This window comes from Corvus kubaryi, unplaced genomic scaffold, assembly GCF_017639235.1.
Source record: "Corvus kubaryi isolate FWS band 111438036 unplaced genomic scaffold, C.kubaryi_AGA036_p1.0 37387, whole genome shotgun sequence".
NCBI classification, from domain to species: Eukaryota; Metazoa; Chordata; class Aves; order Passeriformes; family Corvidae; genus Corvus; species Corvus kubaryi.
The window spans coordinates 5810032-5833166 of NW_024581129.1; the positions used below are offsets into that span (position 1 = coordinate 5810032).

The 23135-nt window shown below is 55.6% G+C and overlaps 1 protein-coding gene across 4 annotated transcripts in view; it reads right to left on the reverse strand.

The window, feature by feature from the left end:
* Positions 1-23135, reverse strand: part of TNRC18 (trinucleotide repeat containing 18) — a 55126-nt gene that overhangs the window by 26729 nt on the left and 5262 nt on the right. For 3 of the 4 annotated variants that reach the window (XM_042037566.1, XM_042037564.1, XM_042037562.1), the window contains exons 2-11: positions 11404-11529; positions 9193-10992; positions 6008-6110; positions 5415-5620; positions 5068-5214; positions 4387-4571; positions 3199-3622; positions 1753-2700; positions 930-1105; positions 87-223 (exon numbers count right to left, since the gene is read on the reverse strand). In XM_042037566.1, coding sequence (XP_041893500.1) covers positions 87-223; positions 930-1105; positions 1753-2700; positions 3199-3622; positions 4387-4571; positions 5068-5214; positions 5415-5620; positions 6008-6110; positions 9193-10992; positions 11404-11529 — 4252 coding nt within the window. The remainder of the gene's footprint in view (positions 1-86; positions 224-929; positions 1106-1752; positions 2701-3198; positions 3623-4386; positions 4572-5067; positions 5215-5414; positions 5621-6007; positions 6111-9192; positions 10993-11403; positions 11530-23135) is intronic. The other variant, XM_042037565.1, reaches the window with a different exon arrangement.

A 23135-nucleotide genomic window follows, 5' to 3' on the forward strand; every position in this document is an offset into this window, starting at 1 on the left:
GAGGGCAGTTTTCTCTCCCAGGCCAAGAGGCAGTGAAAGTGCCCAGCTGGAAAAAAACAAGACTGGGTGAGCAGCCTGTGACTTACTCGGAGTCCCTGCGGCGCTGCAGCTTCACCAGCTCCCGCTGCTTCTCCTTGTAGCGCCGCTGCAGCTCTGCCAGCCTCATCCTGTAGTCCAGCTCCATCGCGTCCATGTTCTCAATGGCCGATTTGATGGAGTACATCTGGAGTGGGGAGGCAAGAGAGGGTCAGGACACGTCCAGGGGGTGCACACTGCGTGCCCCGGCAATGGCCAAGGTGTGCAGCCTGGCAGAAAGCCCTTCATGCGGACAGGGGAGCAGAAACACCGTGCCCACCAGCACAGCCCCAGAGTGGTACCCAAGAAAACCAGCAAAGCAGAGATGTTCTGTGGCTTATGCACAGGGTGGCATCAGCTCTTAGGGACTGCAACCCTGGAAGAGAACCTGCAGGATAAAAAGCTCTTTTACCTTGTTTAAAAAGACAGATCACAGTATATCCTATCTTGGAATACTTACTTGCTCTGTACAAAATAATTTATCAGTCTCTTCCACAGGGAACAGTCAGCAAATTAAAAATAAACAAGGAAAAACCCTCCTGCCACTACTTCTATTTATCCTCTGGCCAGAATAGTAACACACAGGTTCCTCTGGCATCACATTAAAACACCACTTCCAGAGCTGCTAAGGATTCTGCTGAACCTTGATTCACAAACAAGGGAAGAACCTAAATTGCAGCCCACTGACTCCTGTGCAGCCAGGAATGTGACATGAAGGAACAACCAGCTTGTTCTGCTGAATGCAGAGGGGCAGCACGAGCCAGCATGAGCCCCCAAATTGGGGCTGGGACAGAGAGTTGTGTGAGTGGATGCACTGGGGCTTTCCAGGCTCAGCCACACTAAGAGCTACTTACTGGTTCATCTTTCTTCTGCATCCAGCTGTATTTTTTGTTGGGATTCAGCTCTCGAGGCAGCCGGATGGTTTTCAGACTTTCCATAAAGGGGGTGGAAAGTACTTCCATGAGCATGTGCGTGCTGGCAGCCAGCAAACTCTCCAGCGTTGGCCGGACAGGGAAACTCTCTGGACCTGCTGGGAAGGACACAAAAAAAAGCTACAGAAGGTCCCATTCCAAGACTGCTTCTCCAACAGGCATAAGGAGAGGCTGATGGCCCTTTCTGGACCACGGCTGCTCAAGGAGTCCCCCAGCCACCCCTGGCCCTCACCTGAGATCTCCTGTTGTACTCAGCCATGGTGTAACTGGCAGTTCCCATCACTTCTCACCTCAGGAAGTTACTGGAAGGTGAGATTCTTTTCAGGACCTGCCAAGCTCTTGGAAAGCATCATCTGGAGCTACTGGGGCCTCTGGTGCCAAACCCCAACAGACTGTGGACTCAGTGCCTGCCAGAAGGGTGTTACCCTGGCAGCTCTCAGCAACTGGGGCTCCGTTTCCGCTACGCATACCACAAACTGTCTAGACATGGCGAGGGCCTTTGGAAGGGAGAGCAGTACAAAAGCCACACGTAGCTCAGCCTGCTGCAACAAAAACCCTGCTCCAACCCCATCCAAAGTACCAGCCACTCCTGCAACTCAGGGCAATGCTCTCCTCGCTGCCTGGCTGAGGCTGCAAAAGATCCCCCCTGTGACTCCGCTCTCTGCCCACATGGAGAGCACAGGGACCATAAGATGGGAGACCCAGCATGGTCAGAAGCTGACCAGACTCCCCACTCACAACTTACTTTGCATTTCTTGCTTCCGTTTCTCCAGCTCCATCTCTGCAATTTCACTCAGCAAAGTGATCCCTTGCAGGAAGGAGTGCTCCAGGGTCTGGTCAGTTAACACCTCCACCTTCATCTGGGGTGGAGCGACAGTGGTGGTAGTCAACAAGGAACAAGCCTGAGGCATTTCTGTAGCAGCCACCAAAGCATTCATCCCAGCCAGCGGGTCACCCGGCTTGATGTCCAGATCTGGGATTTGGCAAGCAATTGCCTCTTCTGTGTAGGAAGGGATCTCTGGCCCCTGCTCCCCCTCCTCAGGAGGCAGGCTGGGAAACTCCCTTGCCCGGGGCACATCGGCGCTCTGCAGATCCATGGCTACAGAGGCCTCTTCCCGCTGGGGCGTCAAGTCCATCTCCGGTGGCTCGCTCTCCGCGTGCACGAGCAAACCGTCATAGTCCATGTGCATGGAGCAGGCTTCTGCTCCACTCCCGCTCTCTGCCTCAGCCTCTGCTTCTGCAGGACAGGCCACAACCTGGTAAGGAGGTGGGCAGCTCTGGAGGTCTTCCTGGTCCTGCTCCATAGCACCCAGGGCTTCGCCTTGGTGCAACAGGAGATTGCAACTGTCCACGTTCTGCACTGGGACGGCTGCGGAGGTGGTGATGTTCAGAGTCCCCATGTCCTGCTCACAGATGCCTTCTTGGCTTTCCTCCATCTGCACCTCTGATTTTACTCTCTCTTCCAAGGATTCCTCTTCTGTTGCTGCTTGGATGGGCTCTAGGATTTTGGACGGAGACAGATGGATGGGCTTGACCTCTGAGGAAAGCTCCATGTGCTCAGAGCCTTCAGCAGGCAGCGGGACGTCAGGAGCCAGGCCATCCGCATCAGATGCTGCGGGGGGCTGGAGGAGGTAGGGATAGTGTCTTCCAAAGGAGGGAGGCAGGGACTGGAATGGATATCCAGGGGGAATCTCTGCAAGATATTAGAAGGGACAGACTGTGTAATGGCTGGGTCTCCAAAGCACCTTCTCTCTGGCTAAGGCATAAAGCTGTTTCCCTTGGCTTCCATCATCTCTGGTCTCCTCCTGTTCTCAAGCAATAGGTGCTTTGGGCACCTCTCTCCTGACCAAGCTGCCACATGCAGCAGCACCCCAGAGGTCCCTTCTGCACCTTTCCAGCACTTTCACGCAACTGGAGAGAGATCTGCCTCCTGCCTCCTCTCCCACTGGGACTCCAGCCCTGGAACAACCAACCCAGGCTCAGCCCAAGGGAAGAAGAGAGCCTACAGCCCCAGGGATCCAGGCATCGATCCCAGTCCATCACACTACCCCTGCTCCTTCCCTCTCCCCTGCCTTTTAGAGGAGCTATGTGGTTTTCCCTAGGGGAAGGGACAGAAGCAGGAAAGAGCCAAGGAGAAAAACGGAGGCAGGCACAAACACAATGGGACTCTGCCAAAGCAGGGCTCTCTTACCTGGGAACAAGGCCTGATATGGACCAGCAGCCTCTTTTTCCAGCTCCAGGTCTTTCTTCTCCACGGTCTCGGGCGCCTCTTCCTTTGGAGGGATGGCAGGGGCAGGGGGTGGAGAGGCAGGGGGCGGGCTGGAAGGATGGGAACTGGGGGTGGCAGGGTAGGAGTAGGCTGGCTGCGAAGGTGGCTCCTCCATCTTTTGGATCACCTCAGCTTTGAGCACAGACACGGGTGAGGCCCTGGGAGAGAGGGGAGGTGGACTCACAGCCTTGCTGTAGGACGTGGAGGCGCTGGGAGACAGCACAGGTGGTTTTCGGTGCACCAGTCCCGGGGCAGAGGAGGAAAGGCCTGACTTGGCACTGTCCAGGTTCCGTTTTGTCACCTTTTCTTCCACATCCACACGCTGCTCGTTTGCCTTCAACCTCTCCTGTGACAAGAACAGAGCAAAACTCAGCACAACATCTGGAAAGTGGCACTGACCTACCACCAAGCAAGACCAAAACATGGTCTTATCAAATATGCACTGTAATAAAACACACATTCCCCAGTGCAAGACCATTTGAAGACCAATCTGACAGAGGGTGACACTGATCTACAATAGCTTCTCTACTAACTCCCAGCTCCACGAATCATGAGAAGGATATCTCAGCTTTCACTTGCATCCAAAGCAAACCATTTCTATTTCCAAGCCTCCAGCCTAGCAAGCCCACACACAAAGGAAGGTCGAAAACCAGAGGACCACTATAAAAATGAATGGGTGTAAAACACCCAAATAAAAGCTCATGACTTCCAAAACCCTTTCATGAATGGGAGCTGTCTCCAGGAGCCAGTGTGACTGCTGCAAGTCCTGCAGCTGCTTCTCTGAGCTGCTCAGGAGGTTTGTTTGGAGGTGACCAAGAATGAAACCACTCAGCTATGCGGAGACATCCCTAGGGAAGGAATCCAGGTTGTGCTGCTGCTGGGCAGCTCTCCTGACAGCACTGCTCAATGGCTCTACACCAAACCCCTCCAAAACCCACTCTAACTGCAGGATACACCAAATGCTTCACATCCCAAGGACCAGGGCAGGATCACTCAATGCATCCATATCCTTGAGACGCACTTGCCACACAGGCACAGCTGCATTTTCTCCCCAGACACTCCAACTTCAGGCTCGTTTCACGGCCAAGCAAGAAGTTCTTGAAAACATACCACGAGCTGGGCACTCCTCTGCAGCTCCATGGCGTGGGCTGCTTGCTGCTGCAGGATGTACAGCTCGTGCTGCCGCAGCAGCTGCTGATGGGAGAGGAGCTGGAGCTGGTGAGCGTGCTGGAGGGAGCTCCTGGTCGGGGGGTACATAGCGGGCCACAGGGGGGGCGCCCGGTCCATCAGCTCCGCTGTGGAATGAGCAGAGATGCAGTCAGGGAGGCCGCAGGGTAAGGATGGACAAAGGATTCAGGATCACTCAGGGCAACACTCTCTACAGTCCCAGAGTATGGGGGATGCCAAAGACTGGGCTATACAACCAGGAATCAGAGGGGAAAGTGTGCTGTGTTCCCCTCGGCAGCCCCAATCCCACCACCCCTGTGCCCTAGGGCCATCAGACTTGCTTTCCAGGCACCCTTGGTGTGACTGTCCACGGCTGAGCCTATGAATAGATTCTTCTAACCAAGGATCAAACTCTGCAGGGTCCCGCAGGGGATGAAGAGCCTCTGCTAAAGATTACACATTTCCATCTCCAAAACACACCTAGTAAGAGGCCCACTCACACCCACCCTACAGCTGTGGCTGCTGGTCCCCACAGGTATGTATGCTCCTCTCTGGCCCTCCCAAAAGGCTGTTTTCCCCCCAGCTGTCAAAGAATGGTCCTCAGGAACACGCTCACATCCTTACCAAAGTGAGGCAAGTGCTCGCTGGGGATCACAACAAGCTGCCCGGACTGCGGATCTCTGGCAAACTGGTAGGCAGAAGGGAGAGCTCCCCCCATGGCAGGGGGGAAGCCTGGAGTCATGCCCTGGTGCAGGGAAGGGTGACCGAGTCCTGGAAGAAAAAACACCAAAGTCACAACTCAGGGAATGCAGACAGCTCCTACCCACACAAGAAGTCATCTACTGCTCCGAAATGCCTCCTTCCCTTTTCCCTGTGCTCCTCAAACAGCCTCACTGGGCTGTAGCAACACTTTTCCCTGGATTTCATTGGTGTGAACACCCCATGACACTGCTCCCTCCCAGGGCACTCACCATAGGGATGGCCAGCCAGCCACATGGAGGGGCTCCCTGTCCTGGGGAGCCAGGGGTGGGCTGCCAAGTGCGAAGCCGGGTCTGCAGACCAGCGCCCGGAGCCCGCCAGGGCTGGGCCTCCCGTCACCATGAGGTTGGAGTTTAAACCGTTCGTGGCGCAGCTAGAGGGGTGTATTCGAGCAAAATCTGCCAGCTCCTTGCTTTCTCTGGGGATGGAGGAGGTAAGAGAGAGAGAGTGAGAGAGGGTCCGAGTGATGGAGGTGCCCAGGAGTATGGACCAGCCTGCAGAACAAGTGTTTGCAAACCAGGGTCAGTCACTCAAGGAGAGCTGTGATGGAGGTGTCATGTCTAGAATAAAACATTCCACCTCTCCAGCCCTTGGAGCAGGCATGGATTTGCAGCTGTCTATTAGGTGTGCTTGCTGAGGACTCAGGATCTGCCTACAGCCCTGTGTACCCCACTCAGCATCCCTCGCTGCACCAGTTTGGTGCCAACACCTACAGCAGGATGGATGCAATCCCCTCTGGACAGGTTGTCCCTCAGCTCAGCTTGTGACACTACAGCAAAAGACCTCGCCTCCCTCCAACCCTCACCTGAGCAGCTTCTCCTGATCCCGCTCCAAGCGCCCTGCCAGGAGGTGGCTGTCCCGGTGGCGGCTTCTCTCATCCCCACAGTCATCTTCGGAGCGTCCGTGCCCTACGAGACAACCCAGCACCATCAGACAGGAGAAATGGTCACGAGAAAGCCGTCCCCTCTGGGCATGGAGGAGCACTATCTGGGAGCCAATACACCCAAACATCAATGTCCCCAAGGATGTTCCAGGTTCAAATCCTGAAAGACCAGGCAAGGCTCTCTGTGTGATCAAGATATTCTCTCTAAAGCAATATTCTCCTCGTAGCACCCAAGTGTATGTGTTCTGAGGTTCATGTCTCCAAGACATCAAGGGGCTACTTGCCAGGCCAGGCTGGTCTCCCAGGACAGCACAGCCACCAGCCTGGGAGCAACAGGGCCAAAGGGACCACTGTGCTGAAGGACAGTGACAGATTTCCCATCCCAGAAAGAGCTGAGATGCAGCTAAATCCTCCATCAAACCACACAGTCCTGCCTAGAACATCTCAGGGAGGGGAAGGATTTTATCTCTGCACTTTCTGAAGCACCTTTTGATCTTGTAAACCAGTCTGGGAAGCACTGGGTATGCTCTGAATCCCTGTCCTTCTGCAACAGGCAGAACCAACAATACAGACCCTCACAAAACCAGTGCACTCCACTCTGCAATTCAACCCATTATCAGGAATCTGCATCCCCCCTGAGACACGCAACAAGAAAGGGTCTGATGAGGTAGGGACACATATGGCAGATGAGGGCAGGAATCCAAAAAGGGAGCTGGATGTTTGGCTGGAGAAACAACTTGTCCACAATCAGAACAGCTCTTGCAAATACAGCCTGGCATGGCAGCAGCTGCATCTGTGAGAGGCTACGAGGCACCTTCACAGGAGCAAGCAGCAGAGCCTCACTTGGCTCTGCCAGGACCAGGTATTAAGGCCACCCTTTCCTTTATCCAAGGTCTTCACTGCAGCTGCCTGATTTTAAGCTCGCTTTTCCCTAGTTTTTTCCCCTAGCTTCTTTCTTGCATATTCATTTTTCACACAATTCCCTGTTGCCCCTCTCCTATGCTTTGGTGATACAATCCACTCCTAAATCCCAGCCCTGCTTGCAGCCAACACCCAGCCTCGCAGGACTGCACCCCAGCAGCCCTTCCCAGGGTCCTCATTCTCCTGTCTGGATATGGTTTGGCACACGGGAAAACATCTCGGAACATCAAGTCTATTCTGCTGACAGGCAGTCTTTTCAAGGAGAGCTCTAGTGTGTATTTCCACAAACCTGGACAGCCCATGGGTTTTTTGCTGTCAAGTCTCCAATTCCCTCAGCTTTTACTGTCAGAAGGAATCCAGGAACAAGACAACATCTCTCCCAGCTCCTTTCCCCAAGGCTCCTTCCATGGGCTCCGGGCAAAAAACAAAGATGCTTTAAAACCTGGCACGCAGCTCTCCCTCCCAAAGGACTTTCCAGGGTCACCACATCTCCCTCACAGCCTGCCAGGACACCACGTGCAGCCCAACCAGCCCCAACCAGCCCCCCAACTCACTGAATGATGCCCCCCCCAGCCTCCGTTGCTCACTTTCACTCCCCAGTCTCCACAGCACGGGGGCTCACAAATCCCTCAGGAGCCCAAATATCTTCCACTGCCTCTCTGCCAGCATTCCCTTTCCACACCCTAGCCCAGGGTTTTCCCCCTTTGGAGCCCCTGTTCCTATTTCTTTTCCCCAATCAATGCCCAGCTGTCTCTTTGGTGTCAGCACTATGGAGCAATTCCTTGGAGAGCTCACAGCCGCCCTCCCTTCCTCGGCACGAGGTGAGTTAACCCCCACCCCCACACTGTCATTAAAAAAGCGTTATTTTGTTATTTTATCATCGCTCCTCCCTCTCCCATCTACACTCCTTGCGCTCCATTATTTCTAGACGAGTTTACCATCTTTTTTCCACCCCCCATCCAAACATACACACTGAAGGACCTCTAATTCCTGCCCAGCCTCCATCCCACCAACAGGACAGTCTCTTTCCTGGACAGAACGAGGATTGTCCAGACAGTGAATGATCATTCTGTCTATATATATGAACATGACGCATGGACTGCATAGAAAAATTCAATCAGTTATGCATAGAGGAAAGGCTTAGGTCCGTTCCCTTGACAACCAATGCCCAGTACTAAATACTTGCATTTTACTTGCCAAATACTACAGATTAGCCAACTAAAGCCTGCTTTCTCCTTCTTAAAAGGTCTAAACATTCAAGCACCGTCCACTCAGCGCAAGCAAGCTAATGTTATTAGACGAATATCTCCTGGCACACAAAGGGGGGGCAGCATTTGGGGGGCGAGAGGAGGAGAAAAGCAGTCTTGTTTTCTGTCTGAAAGCCAACTGCATCACTTAGCAACGAGCCCAGAGGCCTGCCAGAATTCAACCCTTGTTTGCAGCCTTTTAGTTCGGCTCAGTAAATTAGATTTAACGCAAGCTGGGAGCGTCTGGGACGACTGAACGGCTGAACAAACAGCTCCCTGTGCTGCCCACGAGGTCCTCGGCCGGCTCCCGCCCGGCTGTGGGGAGGGCACTGGGAGGCGATGGGAATGGGGAGAGGGGCTGCTGCCTGAGGGAAACTGCTTCTTGCCACTGAGTTTTGGGAGAGGGGGCAAAGGCAGAAAAATGGGGAAGACAAGAGCTAAAAATGGAGAGCCAACCATTGCTGGCCAGCCGCTCGCTTTGGCATTGCTTGCTCCTTGGCACACCAGAGCCCCGTGCTGGGCAGCCCCCGGGTGTTCTCTTGCGACACAGGCCAAGCAGAGAACCAAAATCTCTCTGCTGCCATCCCCCTCCTGCCAGCACCACGGCTTAAATCAAAACCATGAGATTACAACACCAGCACAAAGGTGGCTCGAGAGGTTTCTGTGTCACTCCCTTTGCTAATGGATCAAACTCATGGAGTGGGATTGTCCTCAGAAGTGGCCAGAGGGACGGGAAGCAGGGACAGGGGACTGACTACCTCTTGCACAGGGGGTCTTGCTTCCCACTGTGGTTTACAACATGTGCTTGGCTGGCAAGGGAGGCAAAAGGAGCTGAAGATGCCAAACTCAGTTCATGGCACACAGCCTGCACAGGGTGGCTGCTCTTCCCAGGGAACAGATCCTCCAGGGAAGCCCTGAGACAAGCCCTAGGGAACCAACCTTTGATGCTGCTGAGGGACAGCGAACGATCCCGGTCTGCCAAGCTGGGCCCCAGTTTGCTGCTGCTGCTGCTGTTGTCCTTCTGCCGGGCCACAGCCACAGCGATGCCAACAGGCAAGTGCCTCACCTCCACCTCGCCCTGGGAGCCAATGCTCTCACGGCCAAAGGATTTGGCACTCTCAGGTCTCTCAGGGTCCCTCTTTAGCTGCTTCGCAGGCTGCTGCAGCAGCAGCTGCTGCACCTTGGAGGCTCCCAGCTGTGCAGAGTCCAGCTTCACGTTGCCCAAACCCCCAAAGGGGCTCTTCTTGCCACAGCTCTGCCGGGACGCCGTCTCCTTGGCAAAGCTGCCGCTGTACTTGATGAGGCTCTGCATGGCCGAGCCTTCGCCGTGCGAGGCGGGGTGCAGGACGTCTGCGGCGCCCCGCGAGCCCACCACCGAGGACCGCGGCAAGCCGCTGGGGTCAAGGTAGACCTTCTTGGCTTCCTCCTCCACCCGGCTGACGTGGTTGTGCTGCGCGGCCAGCACCGCCATCTGCGTAGTGGCAAAGTTGCCCATCTCAAAGGGCTTCCACTTCTGCTCCGGCGGTTTCAGCTGACCGTGGTCCAGGTGCTGCCGGGAAGAGTCCAAAGTGCCATAGACCTTTGCTGCTTCTTTGGAGCTGGATCGCTGGAAGCGGTCCCGCTCGCAGGGGCGATGCTCTGCCTCCGGACTCGGCTTCAGCAAATCCTTGGAGGCCAGGAACTCCCTGCTCTCCGGAGAGCCCAGCCCCGGCCGGTTGAGGAAGGGCTCTGAAGTGACCTGTCTCTTCAGTGCCATGGAGTTCGTCCTGATCACCGAACCCTTCTCTCTCAGAACCTCCATCCTTTTGGCATCACTGTGACAAGAAAAGTCCTGGGACAAGAGTGTGCGGGAGGCATCTGCAAGGCAACGCTCCGTGGGCGACTGCAGCACCCCCACCTTGCCAAGGTCCTTGTCCTTCCCCTTGTTGTCACGGGCCTGGGAGGCGATTTGGATGGGCCCGCTCCTCTCATCGTAGGCTTCGACCGAAGGCACGAAGGTGGGGGCGATGACTTTGTGCTCCCTCCCCAGCTCCTTGGCCGGCGGGAAGATGGTGTACATGCTGGAATGGACGGGCTGCGGAGGGAATGTTGTGGCCGGCGTCATCTTCCCCGTCTGCGAGGGGTGTGGGGATGGACAGCTACAGGAGACGTGCAAAGCGCCCACGGAGGGCAGGAGGGGCTCCCCCCGCTTCAGCCGCTCCGCGTGGGCATGCACAGAAGGCCTCATGTTCTCATCGTGCCGAGCGGGATCCTTGGCACAGTGGTCCTGCTCAGCACCCAGGACCTTCAGCATGGGGTCCCCGCCACCGTTGCAGTTGCTGAGGGAAGAACTCTGCAGCGGGTTCTTGGACTTGGGTTCCCCACTGCCTGCACCCCGATTTGGCATGTGCTCGGCCAGGAATGGCGAGAGACGCTCACCGACCTTCACCGCCTTCTCCACCACACTCACTTTCCGGTCGCTGTCGGGCTTGGTGTCCTGTGTGAGGTCAACCACGCTGCGGGGTCGGGGCTCCTCCTTCGGCTTGCTCTCCTTCTTGGCAAAGGGCAGGGACAGATCGCTCCGGCATGCCCGCTCCTTCCCACCAGGGTCTTTCAGGCCTTCTTTCGAGCTCTTGTGCAGCTGCCCAAGCTCCTTTTCCCGGAGCAAAGTGTTTGACGTGTGGCTGCCCACGGTCCTTGAGAGGGGAGGCTGCGGGTGCAAAGCGGACTGGCCCGCATGGCTGGACAGGTAGAATCCATCTGTAGAGTAAAAGCAACCAAAATTATCACAGGCTTCCAACCCCTTCAGTCCTACACAGAGACAGGCAAGAGGTGGCAAACCAGGAAAGACTGGATTTCAAGGATGCCTTAAACAGAAAGGCCCAGGGCAAAGGAGACCAAGCAGGTTCCTCCATGCGGGGCGCAAGACAGCCCTGTCTCTGATGCACACTGGGGCTTCAAGGAGGGACCTGGCCAGCATTCCTACAGGACAGCCACATCCAAAACCTTGGTACTGCTCAGCCCAGAAAACATCCCTGGCTGACCACCCAAGGGGTGATCTTCACCCCCAACACTCAAGCATCCAGCAACTCCAGCAGCCAAACAAGCCCAAAGGACAGGGTAAGTACCCAGGAGTGACTGTGGGAAGGGCACACAGGGTCTGAGACTCACCTTTCTGCGACTCGAAGAGGCTGTGCTGTCCCAGCTGGGCCAGGAGCGGACTGCCAGCACTGGGAGGTTCGAGGTGGCTCAGGGGAATGTACGATGGGTAGAGACCGTTAGGCAGATGGGAAAAGCCTGCAGAAAATGGGAAACAGAAGCGGGAAACATGTTTTATCCCGAGCAGCACGCTGCCTTGGAACGAGCCCTGCAGGAGCACAGACTGTTGTGGCTGTCGGTCCCTCACATGCCAGGAGAGGCGGCGGGGACGCACGTGGTGACACACAGCCCACACAGCCCAGCGTGGGGACCGCTGCTCGGGGACCCCACTTCAGGTACTGACCCCCACTGCGGGTCCCCCAGCTCACCCCGGGCACCTCTGCGAGGCTCCAACTCTGCAGCAAATGGAGCGTGCTGCTTCCTGAGCACAGCCTGACACCTGAAGGCTCAGTGACCAAACCACCTGGCTGGTAAGATGTTTTATCACAAGTACAGCAGCCTGTGGGTGAGGGCACTCCCCAACATGCTTCCAGAGCTGTGATAAGACCTTCTTGCCAGCACAGCTTTGCCAACACAGGTTGTCCCCACTGCAGTTGCCCAGCACTGGGTACAGGCTTTGGGAAAACACAAGAGCATCCTCCAGGACAGCTCACAAAAAGCACAGTTTCACATATCCAAACACAGCATCTCATCCCAGAGGAAGGCAAAACAGAGGAGAAAGCATGACAACCATCCAAGAGCTGATAGGAAAGCAGCATATCCCCATGACCCTGCTGCCAGAGGTCTGGATGTCCTGGACGCTGGATCCCTAGCAACACCCTAATGCAAATTGTCATCATTTCCTCAGTGAATACAATCACCACAATAGTGGTAATAACACCCAGTGTTGACTACAGGCAGCAATTCCTCTCCAACACTGCCACCAAACGACACCCATGCAACACTACAAACCCAGCGCTGCGCCAGAACTAGCATCCCAGTCCATGCCATAATTTAAAAACTGAGTAAAAGCCATCAGGAGAATCTGAAGGAGCCAGTCAAGCCCACTGCAACCCTCCTCCCTTCCCCTCAGCCTCCTTTGGCCACCAATGTCCCCCAGATTCAACGATCCCGCTGAAAGCAACCAGGCAACAAGTTTGTCAAGAGTCCAGCATCCAACTGGCTCAAAACAACATCGCACCAAAACCCAAGGGGAGACAGAGAAGTTCAGTCCCCGAAGCTGCACGTGGAGCACCATCTGCGAGAGCTAGTCAATATTTCACATTATTTAGACAGCCAGGATCTCTTTCGCGTACATGTTTGCATCCCGGCATATGTGCCTCACCGACGCGGTGCTCCGCGCAGCTCCTGGCCCGCGTCCATCGCCCGACAGATCCCAGCGGCATCACCCGCACACGCCAACCCTCCAGCAGCAGGACCAGGGGAGCTGCTGTGCCCGTGCAGTTCAGCACCAGGCCCGTTCCCAGCAGGCAAAACCTGCTGTTTAACCTTGAGCACGCTGCTGCAAAGGCACTGAGCGTGCACACATGCCTCTCCTTGGTAACCCCAAAACCTCCACACTGAAGCATTTCCAAACACCTTTTCTCCAGAGCTGGAGAGAGCTGGGTAGAACTCAAGAACACCCACCCCAGCTTAGCTGTGAGCAGCTCCACTCCACACCATGTTTGCCTCGGCTGTGTCTTCGTCACTGCTCCGGTATGGCTGGGCTGGCAATGAGCCAGCATCTGGAGCAGGAGCAACACATTTCCAAGGGAACACGAGTCCCATCTGGCAGAGCACATGGCTGCAGCATGGCAAAGCCCCTGGAGCACCCCATGCCACACCAGCCCGGAGGCTCTGGCCTCAGACATCCCCACGTGAGCCCCTTCTCCCAGCCAGGCATCAATCCCAGCTGCAGCTGCTCCAGCAGGCAGAAACACCAGCATGGGGATCACGGCGAGACACATCCCATGCTGCAGACACCACCGTACACAGATGCCATGGCATGTCCCCACTTGCACGTGGTGCAAGGACATGAAGCCACCTGCAGGGCTCCAGGGAAGGGACACACTCCAGCACTGCCATCCAGCACAGGGACACCTGCACACAGCTTAAGCTACTGGTACCCAAAGAGGCATTTTGGTACCAGTTACATCCCTGGTCCTCTGAGGGCATGTCCCTGCTTTTGGCATCATATCCTGCCCAGGGGTAACACAGGCTCAGTCCCAGCCCCAAATGTTCTGGGGCTTCCTCCCCAGTCAGCATCATCACATCCTGCTGCAGTGACCCAGCCTCAGCTCAGATCTGCAGGAGCGGGAGGAGGAATGGGAAGTGTCCAAGCTGGGGACAGGTTCAGATGGAGAGGTTAGGAGCCCTGCCAGGCAGTGTCACCATGCCATCTGGGAAACAGCAGCAGAACTGAACTGATGCCACCTGCCAAGCCCCAAAGCCACATCACACCAGGCAGCCCTTCCCAATAACTTCCAGAAGCCCACAGCAGCAGTGCTGCTCCTTAGAGAGGCATAAGCCCAGCACAGGAGCTCAAAGCAATTCCAAACTTTTGCAGTTGTAGAAACTGAGGCATAGGCAGGTGCAATGACTTGCTGCATCATGCAGCTGTGACCAGCAGCAGAACCAGAGAACCACTTGAACTCCAGCCTCGGGTCTACCAGCGACACTGTTTTCCCTTGCAAAGTGCCTGAAGAAGCTGCACAGGCTGTATTTACCTGGCTTGTTCCCTGCCAGGAACCAGAGCCAGAGTAGGGAGAAGGAAACCGAACCACAGCTTTCCTGGGGATGAACCCAATGCAAATCCAACCTCAAGGCACTGCCAGAGCATCCCTTCCTCCGTACAGCCCTCCAGCAGCCACGCTGACGGGCTGGTGTAAGGCTCGCACGCAGCCCAAAACCTGCTGCCCCAGTGCCCTGGGCGGGACCTGGAGGTGAAGCTGCTCCTCCATGCGCTCAGGAGCTGCACTGGCAGGAGGCGGCCGCGGGTGAGTCGCTGCCTCCTTGGATCTCCATGCCAGAAAGCGATGCCAAGGGGAGAAACTCTACCGCAGTGAGCAACGCACAGCTCACCCCAACCATGGGCTTCTGCCAGGAGAAAGGGAGGGGAAAAGGGGAAACCACAACCATCTCCATCTGCCTGGGGCCAGAGTGTTTGCTGAACCAGCACAAGATCCGCTTTGCCCCGGGACACGCCGACAGGTCTCAGCAGGCTGAGCCACACTCCTCTAGCCGATTGCTTGCCCAGAGGCGGTCTGGCACCACAGCACAGGCAGGGAGGTGCGAGTTGGCAACGCTGCCAAGCCCAGACTGGCTGTGCCCCCCCTTCCCTGCCAACTTACACCACGCCAAACACATGCGTGTGCCCATTAGCTTGGCCTCTGACTGCCTGGGAAAGGCACCACCAACACTTACCTCATGCCAGCAAGGACACACATGATCCAAAGCAGCCCAGCTCTGAGGGTAAAAGGGTTCAGGGCACAGAGATCGTCCCTCGAACCACCTTATCCCTATAGCCAGCAGCCAAAATGCAACCCCTGTGATGCTCCAGTTGCTGCCGCGGATGAACACACCTGTCCTCCTCCTTCCCAGCTCCAAGATTATAAAACATACCTGTTTTGCACAGTTGAGACATAAATCACTAAGGGCTGTTATTAAAGGAACTTGGCGGGTGCAGATGTGTCAGCCTTGAAAACTTGAAAACATCTTCTTCATCTTTGCTCAGCTCTCCAAAATGGCACGGGTTCTGGGGAAGAGGTACGGCCTCGGGTGACTCACCACCGAGAGGGGATGTGACCGATGAGGAGATGAGATACCAGTGACCGCACAAACCACACGCCAAACGTCTGGAGGCCGGAGGTCGCGCTGGGGGAAGTGGGAGGGAAACAGACCCCACGTGCTCAGCCCACTTGGGGTTGCCAAAGGTCCCTGTGAGGAGGGAGACAACAGAAAGCATCCCCAGGCAGAGCTGGGGAAAGAGGGTGGGCAGACATGCCCTCAGTAGAGGGGGCTGCCACTGGTCACCTGGAGTTTTAAACCCATGGGGCTCTCTCTGACTTGGCCCCTCAAACCTCAAGACTGAAATTCAGTCCCAGCTGGACAAGTCAGTCAAGGCTGGGTTGTTAAAGAGCCAGACAGGAGGAGGGCATGCTGGAGGCAACATGCTGGAACTGAACAGATGCCCCTGTGGACACAGCTCCAGCCAATAAGCCAGGCTACACGCCCGAGGTGACATGGGTGTGTGCCAGCACTGGGAAAGCTGCTCCATCCCTCCTCAGCTGTAGGTGACCGGCTGGCACCTTCAGCATCCCCCGTACTGCCCTCCACACTGGCTGCCAACCTGCTGCAGAGGGGACAGCTCACCTGAACACCCATGAAGGATCAAGGACAGCAAGTGGGAGCAACATGGAGACACCACTCAATGAGGAATTCACTCTCCCAGTCTGATTCCATGTTTCCAAACTAACCCAAGAGCACCAACACACCAGAGAGAAGCAGCATCCACAAAGCCTCTGCTCATGCCTTGGGACAGCCTTCCAGTTGGAAAAGACTCTTTAATCAAGTCCAGCACAGCTGGACAGCCCTGGTGGCTGACATGTGATAACAGGTGGCCACGTGCACTGCTGGCTGCAAAGCATGCCAAGCAAGAGCCATCCTCAGCTTAGAAGCCACAGCCCTGGCACCGGAAGACCAGTGGCCTCCAGCACCCCGGGAGAAGTGAAGTAAACTCTTCCCCATCAGCCCCATCTGCTCGTTACACGTTTCTGCCGCTTATGAAACATTTCCAACTGCCGGCATCTCACCCCATCCTCCCTGGCCACAATGGACAGACACGCTGCAAGGCCTCAGGCTGGCACCACGCAGTGCTCTGCAAGGGGCTGTGGCCACAGAAGAGCCTGAGCTATAAAGCCTGGCTCCTTGGACCCTCCAGTCTGAGCCTAGCAAGGCTGGGAAACACAGCGGTGAAGATTTGGATTTATTATATATGGGATGTTTTGAACTCTGGGCACTCAAGGGAGATTTGCAGCCCGGCTGCAGCCAGGTTCTCAGCTGGCTGCTGGGCGCAGCACAGAGCAGGAGCTGCAGCCACCCTTGGCCGGGAGCACAACCACCTCTTCCCCAGTCCAGCTAGCAGTGCCTCACAGGCAGCCAACTAGGACAACAGTCCACGCCACAAACAGCTGGATAAATGCTTACGTCCTCCCCGGCAGGGAGGGAGGAAAGGAAAGCATGAAAGGTCCAAGCACAGCGAGCACCTTCCCACCACCAGCAGAATGGACACCACACTAGCTGCCTGTGCTTACCATGATCAGTGCAGCCCTGATCCTCTCCCTGCAGAAGCAGCAGATTCCCAGGGAAGACTCTTTCAGGGGTCCCCCCTCCAGCACACACCTCCCCATCTCTGCCCCGCGCAGCTCGGCGAGGCACAGCCACAGCTATTCCTCATGCACACATTTATGGCTGCAAACAGCTGCGAGCCGGAGTGCTGACAGTGTAAATCTTTGCCACCTCCTCCCCTGCCTGCCAGGGCAGCTCCAGTGACACCCGAGGCACCGGAGCCGCTTTGACTCTGTGCCATGCACGAGACACCAGTGATACGAGCCCCTGAACAAGCCGGGCTGAAACCAAAGCCCCCGGATCAGATGTATGTGGACTCCAGCGGCGGCTGGTCCCTATCGCTGTCCCCAGCAGCTCCAAGCTGCTGTCACAACCCACCACCCTCTGCTCCAAAAACTGCCCCAAAAGCCATATTTACACTCCATGCCATGGGACTGGCAGTAGCTTCAAAGCCCTAATTTACAGCCTCAATTCTCTGCATCCCCTGAAAGCCTTCGATCCCATCCCCGGGAGCCAGAACAGCCAGGGCAATTTAACTCCCCATTTGATCTTCTAAGGGCCACGGTGAGCTCGGAGACAGCATCCTCTGGCGGGGGGTCCACACTCCCGGCCTTTGCTGACTTGAACAGTGCCGCGCCGCTTTCCTTCAGCTGCACAAATCATTACCTTAAAAGCCAAGGCGAGTTCTCCCTCCAGCTCAGTACAGCTCTGTATTGTTTCTTTTAATTTTATTTTATTCCACGTGGGAATCTGTGTCCAGGCCGCTTTATTTTTAAGTGGCTCTTACTCAATATTTACTATCGCTCACAGCTGCGTCAGCACAGGAACACTGCGCGCTTGCATCAGGTTTCCGACCAGCCCTCCCGCAGCCATTCCCCCCATGCTGATGCCATGCCATGATTTTCCTGCCGTGCCACCCTCGTGGTGAATCACCAGTCCCCCACAGCCATAGGATACTGAAGGGCAGGGTGTGAGCATAGGACATGGGGGGGGTTCCCTGCTTTCATGGAAATAAATATCATCAGGCAGAGCCCTGCCACTCACCTCCTCCTCACCCAGGAGCTGGAACAGCCCCAACAGCCTGGAGATGGCAGAGGAGGAGAAAATGGGAAGTGGCTGGAAGGGCTCAAGGGACTGGTGCTCATGCCTGGTTCTGCCCCAACGTCCTGTGGACTTACTTTCCACCGTGCAACAGAACAAAGGCAATCCAAGATATGCCAGTGCCTCAGGAAAAGGACACCAACAGGACACCCTGAAGATCCCCCACAAGGTCACCCACCAGCTCCCCATTAACAGCATCTCCATGGGGACAGCAAGAAGCCATCTGGGTGGGGACATGAATCGCTCTAGCAGAATGAAGGTGGCTTTTCCTCACATTGGAGGAGCCAGGATGGAAACCATCCCAGTGGGATTCTTGACATGATGCGCAGCCAGTCCACTCAGCCCGAAACACGGGGTCTGGGTAGCACCGATTCGGTCCCACACTAATCCTGACACTCAAACCAGTGTCAACGCTCCTGGGTCACTGCCAGCTGCTACAGCAGAAGCTTCTCCCACATGCCCCCAGCCTGAAATCCCCCACCATGTCGGATGTCTCTCCTTTTCCACCGGCATAATTAAACCTGCCACCCCAACAGGGGTCCATTGAAGCCTCCAGGCTCTCACTACACAACCACACAGCTCTCCTCAAATAGCAAAGAGCGACTCAGTGGGATCTTCAGCTCCACATTTACTAAAATGCTGTATGGAAATAGAAAAAATAATAATTTAAACTCTCAAACTGATTAGCAGAATCCCCAGGAATGCGGAACCTGGCTGCTAGATTGCAGTCTCACCTTCCTCTCCTGATTTTCTAGGACAGCATCAAAATGTGTTTGCTCTGGTTGGGTTCATCCTTCATGATGTTGAAGATTCTTCAGCCACTGGTGTTGAGCACAGGGGTTCTAAGACTGACTCTGCTACTGGCACTGGGCACACACTTTCAGTACAGGTGCTTCCCCTCCTTTCTAAGCAGAGAAACTTAACCCATCCCATTTTTGTAAATTGTATTATTGTTTTAATCACCCAAACTCAGCGCAGAAGACGATACAAACAAGTGAGCTCCCCCACCCCGAGCCCTGCCTGCACATTTAACCCAGCACCACCCACGAACTGTCCCGTGCCTTCATTAGAAAAGAGCTCATTACCCTTCACTGCCAGAGCCCAGAGAGCTACAGGAGCTCGGTGGGGGAGGTTATTGTGGGATGGCACCGGTGCTGGTCCCCACATCACCTGCACCGAGTGCCTGCCAGCAGCAATTAAATCAGCCTTCAAAGAGAGATCCCAGCCTTCCCAGCACCATTAGCTGTGCCCTGGAGGGAACACGGTCTATTTTCAGCCACAATGACTTAAGATCAGGTCACCAGCAGGTTAAATGGGACTGTGCAGCATCATCTCCCTGCCCTCCCATTGAGAAATTAAACACTGCTGTGTGATGGGCAGCAGCAGCCCTGGACACACACCAGGTGCCCACGGAAAGGTAAATGCCACCTGCCTGCTCCTCTCCTCTGCTTCCCATCACTGGCCATGGACACCCACTGCCCTGGCTGCCTTCCCTCTGCATGGCGTGGTAGGTGGGGGTTCACTGCAGGATCACCCCTGGGTTCCTCCCTGCCTGTCCTCTTGTCCAGCACAGTGACAGTTCAGGTCCAGAATGGTCCCCACAATGCCCAAGGCCAGGAGTGCTGGAAGGAGCTTCGCTGCCCCCCCATCCTGCAAACCCAGGCCCACACAGTGCCAGACCAGGGCTGCTCATCTCGCCCCCTCCTCCCGATGGCCCAACTGCAAATCCCCAAAGCTGGGGACTGCCCCAAGCCACCAGTTCCACCAGGGTTTCACCACAGCCACCAGAAAGGTGGCATCTCCCCACAGTAGCTCCATCTGCTTTGCTGGTAGGTCCACCACTGAAACCCAACCAGCCATCCCACCACTAACATCTGGCGGGGAGGCAGCAGCTGGATGTGGGTTTGTTTTGCCTCCCAGGCTCCTGCCAGGCGCAGTCAGCACGAGCCGGGATGACTCAAAGCCCGGGAGACACAGCCTCCATCGCTGCTTATTTTAAACCCTCTTGTCTGCAAAGCAGCTGCTGTGGCTCAGCACCTCTGGGGGTACCTTGCAAAGGGGGTGGCACTGCAAAGGGGAAACTGAGGCACAGACCCACGATCAGACCTGGACACCACATCATCAATGCCCACATGGTCAGCAGTCACTGAGCACGACACAGGGAGTCAGCAGCAAGAGGTGATCAGCTCCGAGAAACACCCCAGGGCTGCAGCAAGGACATTGCCAATGACCCAAAAGCGTTCATCAGCTCTGGCTTCATGATTCCCCTTGGATACAGCATGGTCAGTAAGTGCAAGGTGAAGCCGGATGCTCCTGCATGTGCTGCTCTGTGTGCCACAGGAGTGAATGCATCCCTCTCCCAGAGCCCAGCACTGACTTAAACAACACCTGCAGGGGCCTAAACCACCCTGGGAAAAATTCAGCAATGGGCTGCAGGCATCTGGGGGTGGAAGAAAGGGATCCACACACGGATCAGAATCTCGTAAGACTCTTTCTCTTAGGAAATCAGGCTCAAAAGCTCAGCCTCTGCGCCCAGCCTCTCCTCTTGACCCCACACTCAGGCTTTTTTCCTTCCAGAGGCTCCTGCTCCTCCCACACCCTCCTGAACATCAGCCCACGCTACCTCTTCTGCACCAAAAAAGCGCTGAACCATGAAGCAAAGGGGTATCTGTGGCCGGCAAACACCCAGGACCCCACACCTCCCCGCTGCCGATAATGGGAGATAAACACAGAGGCAAATATTATGGCAGTGCGGTTTAATTCCTGATGAATTATGCAAATCCGTATTCAAATGGAAGCACAGCCCTTGGGCTCTTGACAAATTGCCAAGCTGGCCCTGATGACACCAGGCAGGGACGGCCAGCCCTCCATCAGGTGAGGCACTACATGGGTGCCCTCTATATGTACATATACACACGTATGTGCTTGCACCTCTCAGCTAGGGAGACCCAAGCAGCACTTGCAAGAATGGTTCAAGAGTGACTTCTGCATTTCTCCCTCCTCCCAGCTGCATTTAGTGTGTCCAGGGAAGGCCACCAAGCTTTCATATCCTCCACAAGATGGAAGCAGCTTGGCCTGACAGCAAAATGCAAAGCAGGACAGAAGAGAAAATTCACCATGTCCAGGGCTCGGGAGAACAGGCGGCAGAGGGGGGCACGAGGGGAAAGCCTAAAACACTTGTGCCAATACGACTGTCAGCCCTGAAGCCGAGGAAAGGAAGATCTGTCCACAAAATAGTCACAGAGAGGGCTCATCTGATGAAAGTAGGAATTTCCGATCCCACACAAACCCCGAACATCCATTAAAAGTAGCAGAAGAATTGCCGCTTTGTGTCACTAATCTCATTAGGGAGAAAGCCCCGCTGCAGTGCCGGGATTGCAAAGGGAAACCCCGGCACGCTGCACACTCCAGGAGCCCAGCACAGTGTGCCTGCTCATCCGAGCGGAGCCGGGGCTTCCACCGGCACCCCAGCGAGGTGCCTGCACCCTTCTTTACTCACCCACCCGGATCTCTACTCGCTGGAGCATTATCCGCTTGGCTTGCGTGTGACACGGCATCTGGGATGTCCCCACGCCCAGCAGACCAGGACACAAACACCAGGATGACACACATTGCGTGGCGGTAACGCGGGAGCTGCCTCATGCACACACAGCGACCGGCGCTGCCTGCCAGCGGCACACAGTCCAATCCCTCCAAAACCCTTCCTCCCCACCACAATGGCCACTGCCGATACTACTTTTTAATTTTTTTTTTAATTAAAAGCAATTAAACCAAATGTGTTAAAAGCGTATTCGAGCCACGGGGAATTCTGCTGAGAAGGCATGGGGGAATGAAGGAAATCAGGGGCAAGAAATCCAACCACCGAAGGTAAAAAGAGCTCTTTGCTGGCAGGGATGCATCGGGATGAAATGAATGGAGACAGAAGCAGGAGCAACCTTTACAGAAGTTGCTGGGGATACAGCTCCAGAGAGACAGGGCTGAGTGTCTTAAAATTTCTGTTATTCCTCTAAAAAGGCATATTCCCTCCTGAATACTGCAGCTTCCCTTGCTCCGAGCCCACCATGTTTGGCTTGCCTGCCTGCATCCAGCTCGCTCAAAATGGCTCTTTGGCCACTGCTACGCTGGCAATAAAATTTATTCCCAAGGTCACTTCAATCCTTTTGCCACTATTTCAATCTGGCTGGATTTAAACAAAACGCAGCCTCAGACACACTGAGCCCCCCCTCAGCCCCTCCTTTCTGCCCATCACTTCCCTGATTTAGCGATGCCAAACTCTCAACTACCTTTTGCTTCCCATAACCGTCAGCAGCAACAGCTGGAGAGGAAAACGGGAGCATATTGTGCACCCAACAGCTGATCCTGGCGGCGTGGGGAACAAGCCCAACTGTCACCGCCACGGCACTGCCGGATCAGGCGCTCCCGCCGTGCGTCCCCCAGCCAGCACCCACGGGGACTGGGCTCAAGGGGCTGTGTGGTTGCCATACCCTTGATGTTTAAGAGCTGGGGAGAAGCGAACAATAAGCAAAGCAAATAAACAGCAGAGAGGGACGGCATCGGTGGGTGCGTCGCGATGCCTGCAGATATCCAGCTGTGCCATCCCGGAGCGAAGCCAGCCAGAAACACGGGGATGGGAGGAAACATGGGGAGAAGGAAAATGCCAAATCCTCATGGCGAGGGTGAGGCAGACACACTGGAGCAGTCCCCTCCCAAACTTTGCTTTTTGAAGAGCATCCCCAGCTGGCAAAGCCAGTGAGAGGCTGTGCAGCTGGACACAGCACTGCTCCCTTGCCCTGGCTCCAACAGGCAGGGAACTCGGGGCTGCCCTTGGCTCCTCCACCCCGCCTGTATTTTCAGGTTGTTCAGGGCGCACCGTGCTCTCCATTTCAGCAGCGAGGCTGAACAAAGCACTCCCTTGTCCTCGGCACCTCGAGCAGCCAATGCTGGATCGCGTTTCCTAACCCAGACCAACATCTCCTCTTCCCGGCACGGCAGCTTTCGTGTCAGCACATGCCAGCCTGGCCCCGATTCCCTGCACCACCTCCTGCCCGGAGCTTTAACTGGACCAGTTTAGTACACGGGGAAAACACACGGGGCCTTGTTTGGACTCGTCGGGCGCTAACCCCAGCTCGGGGAGGTGATCCGACACCCTCGCGCCGGTCGCAGCTGCGGCCGAACCACAAGGCGCTCACCTGGAAGGCTGCCGTAATGACGTTAATTCCCCGTAACAATGTTCATTTCCATATTCATCAGAAGATGGTGAAATGACAAGATGGGGGGTTATTTACTATATGATTATAAACTGATTTCAGCTTTACTCT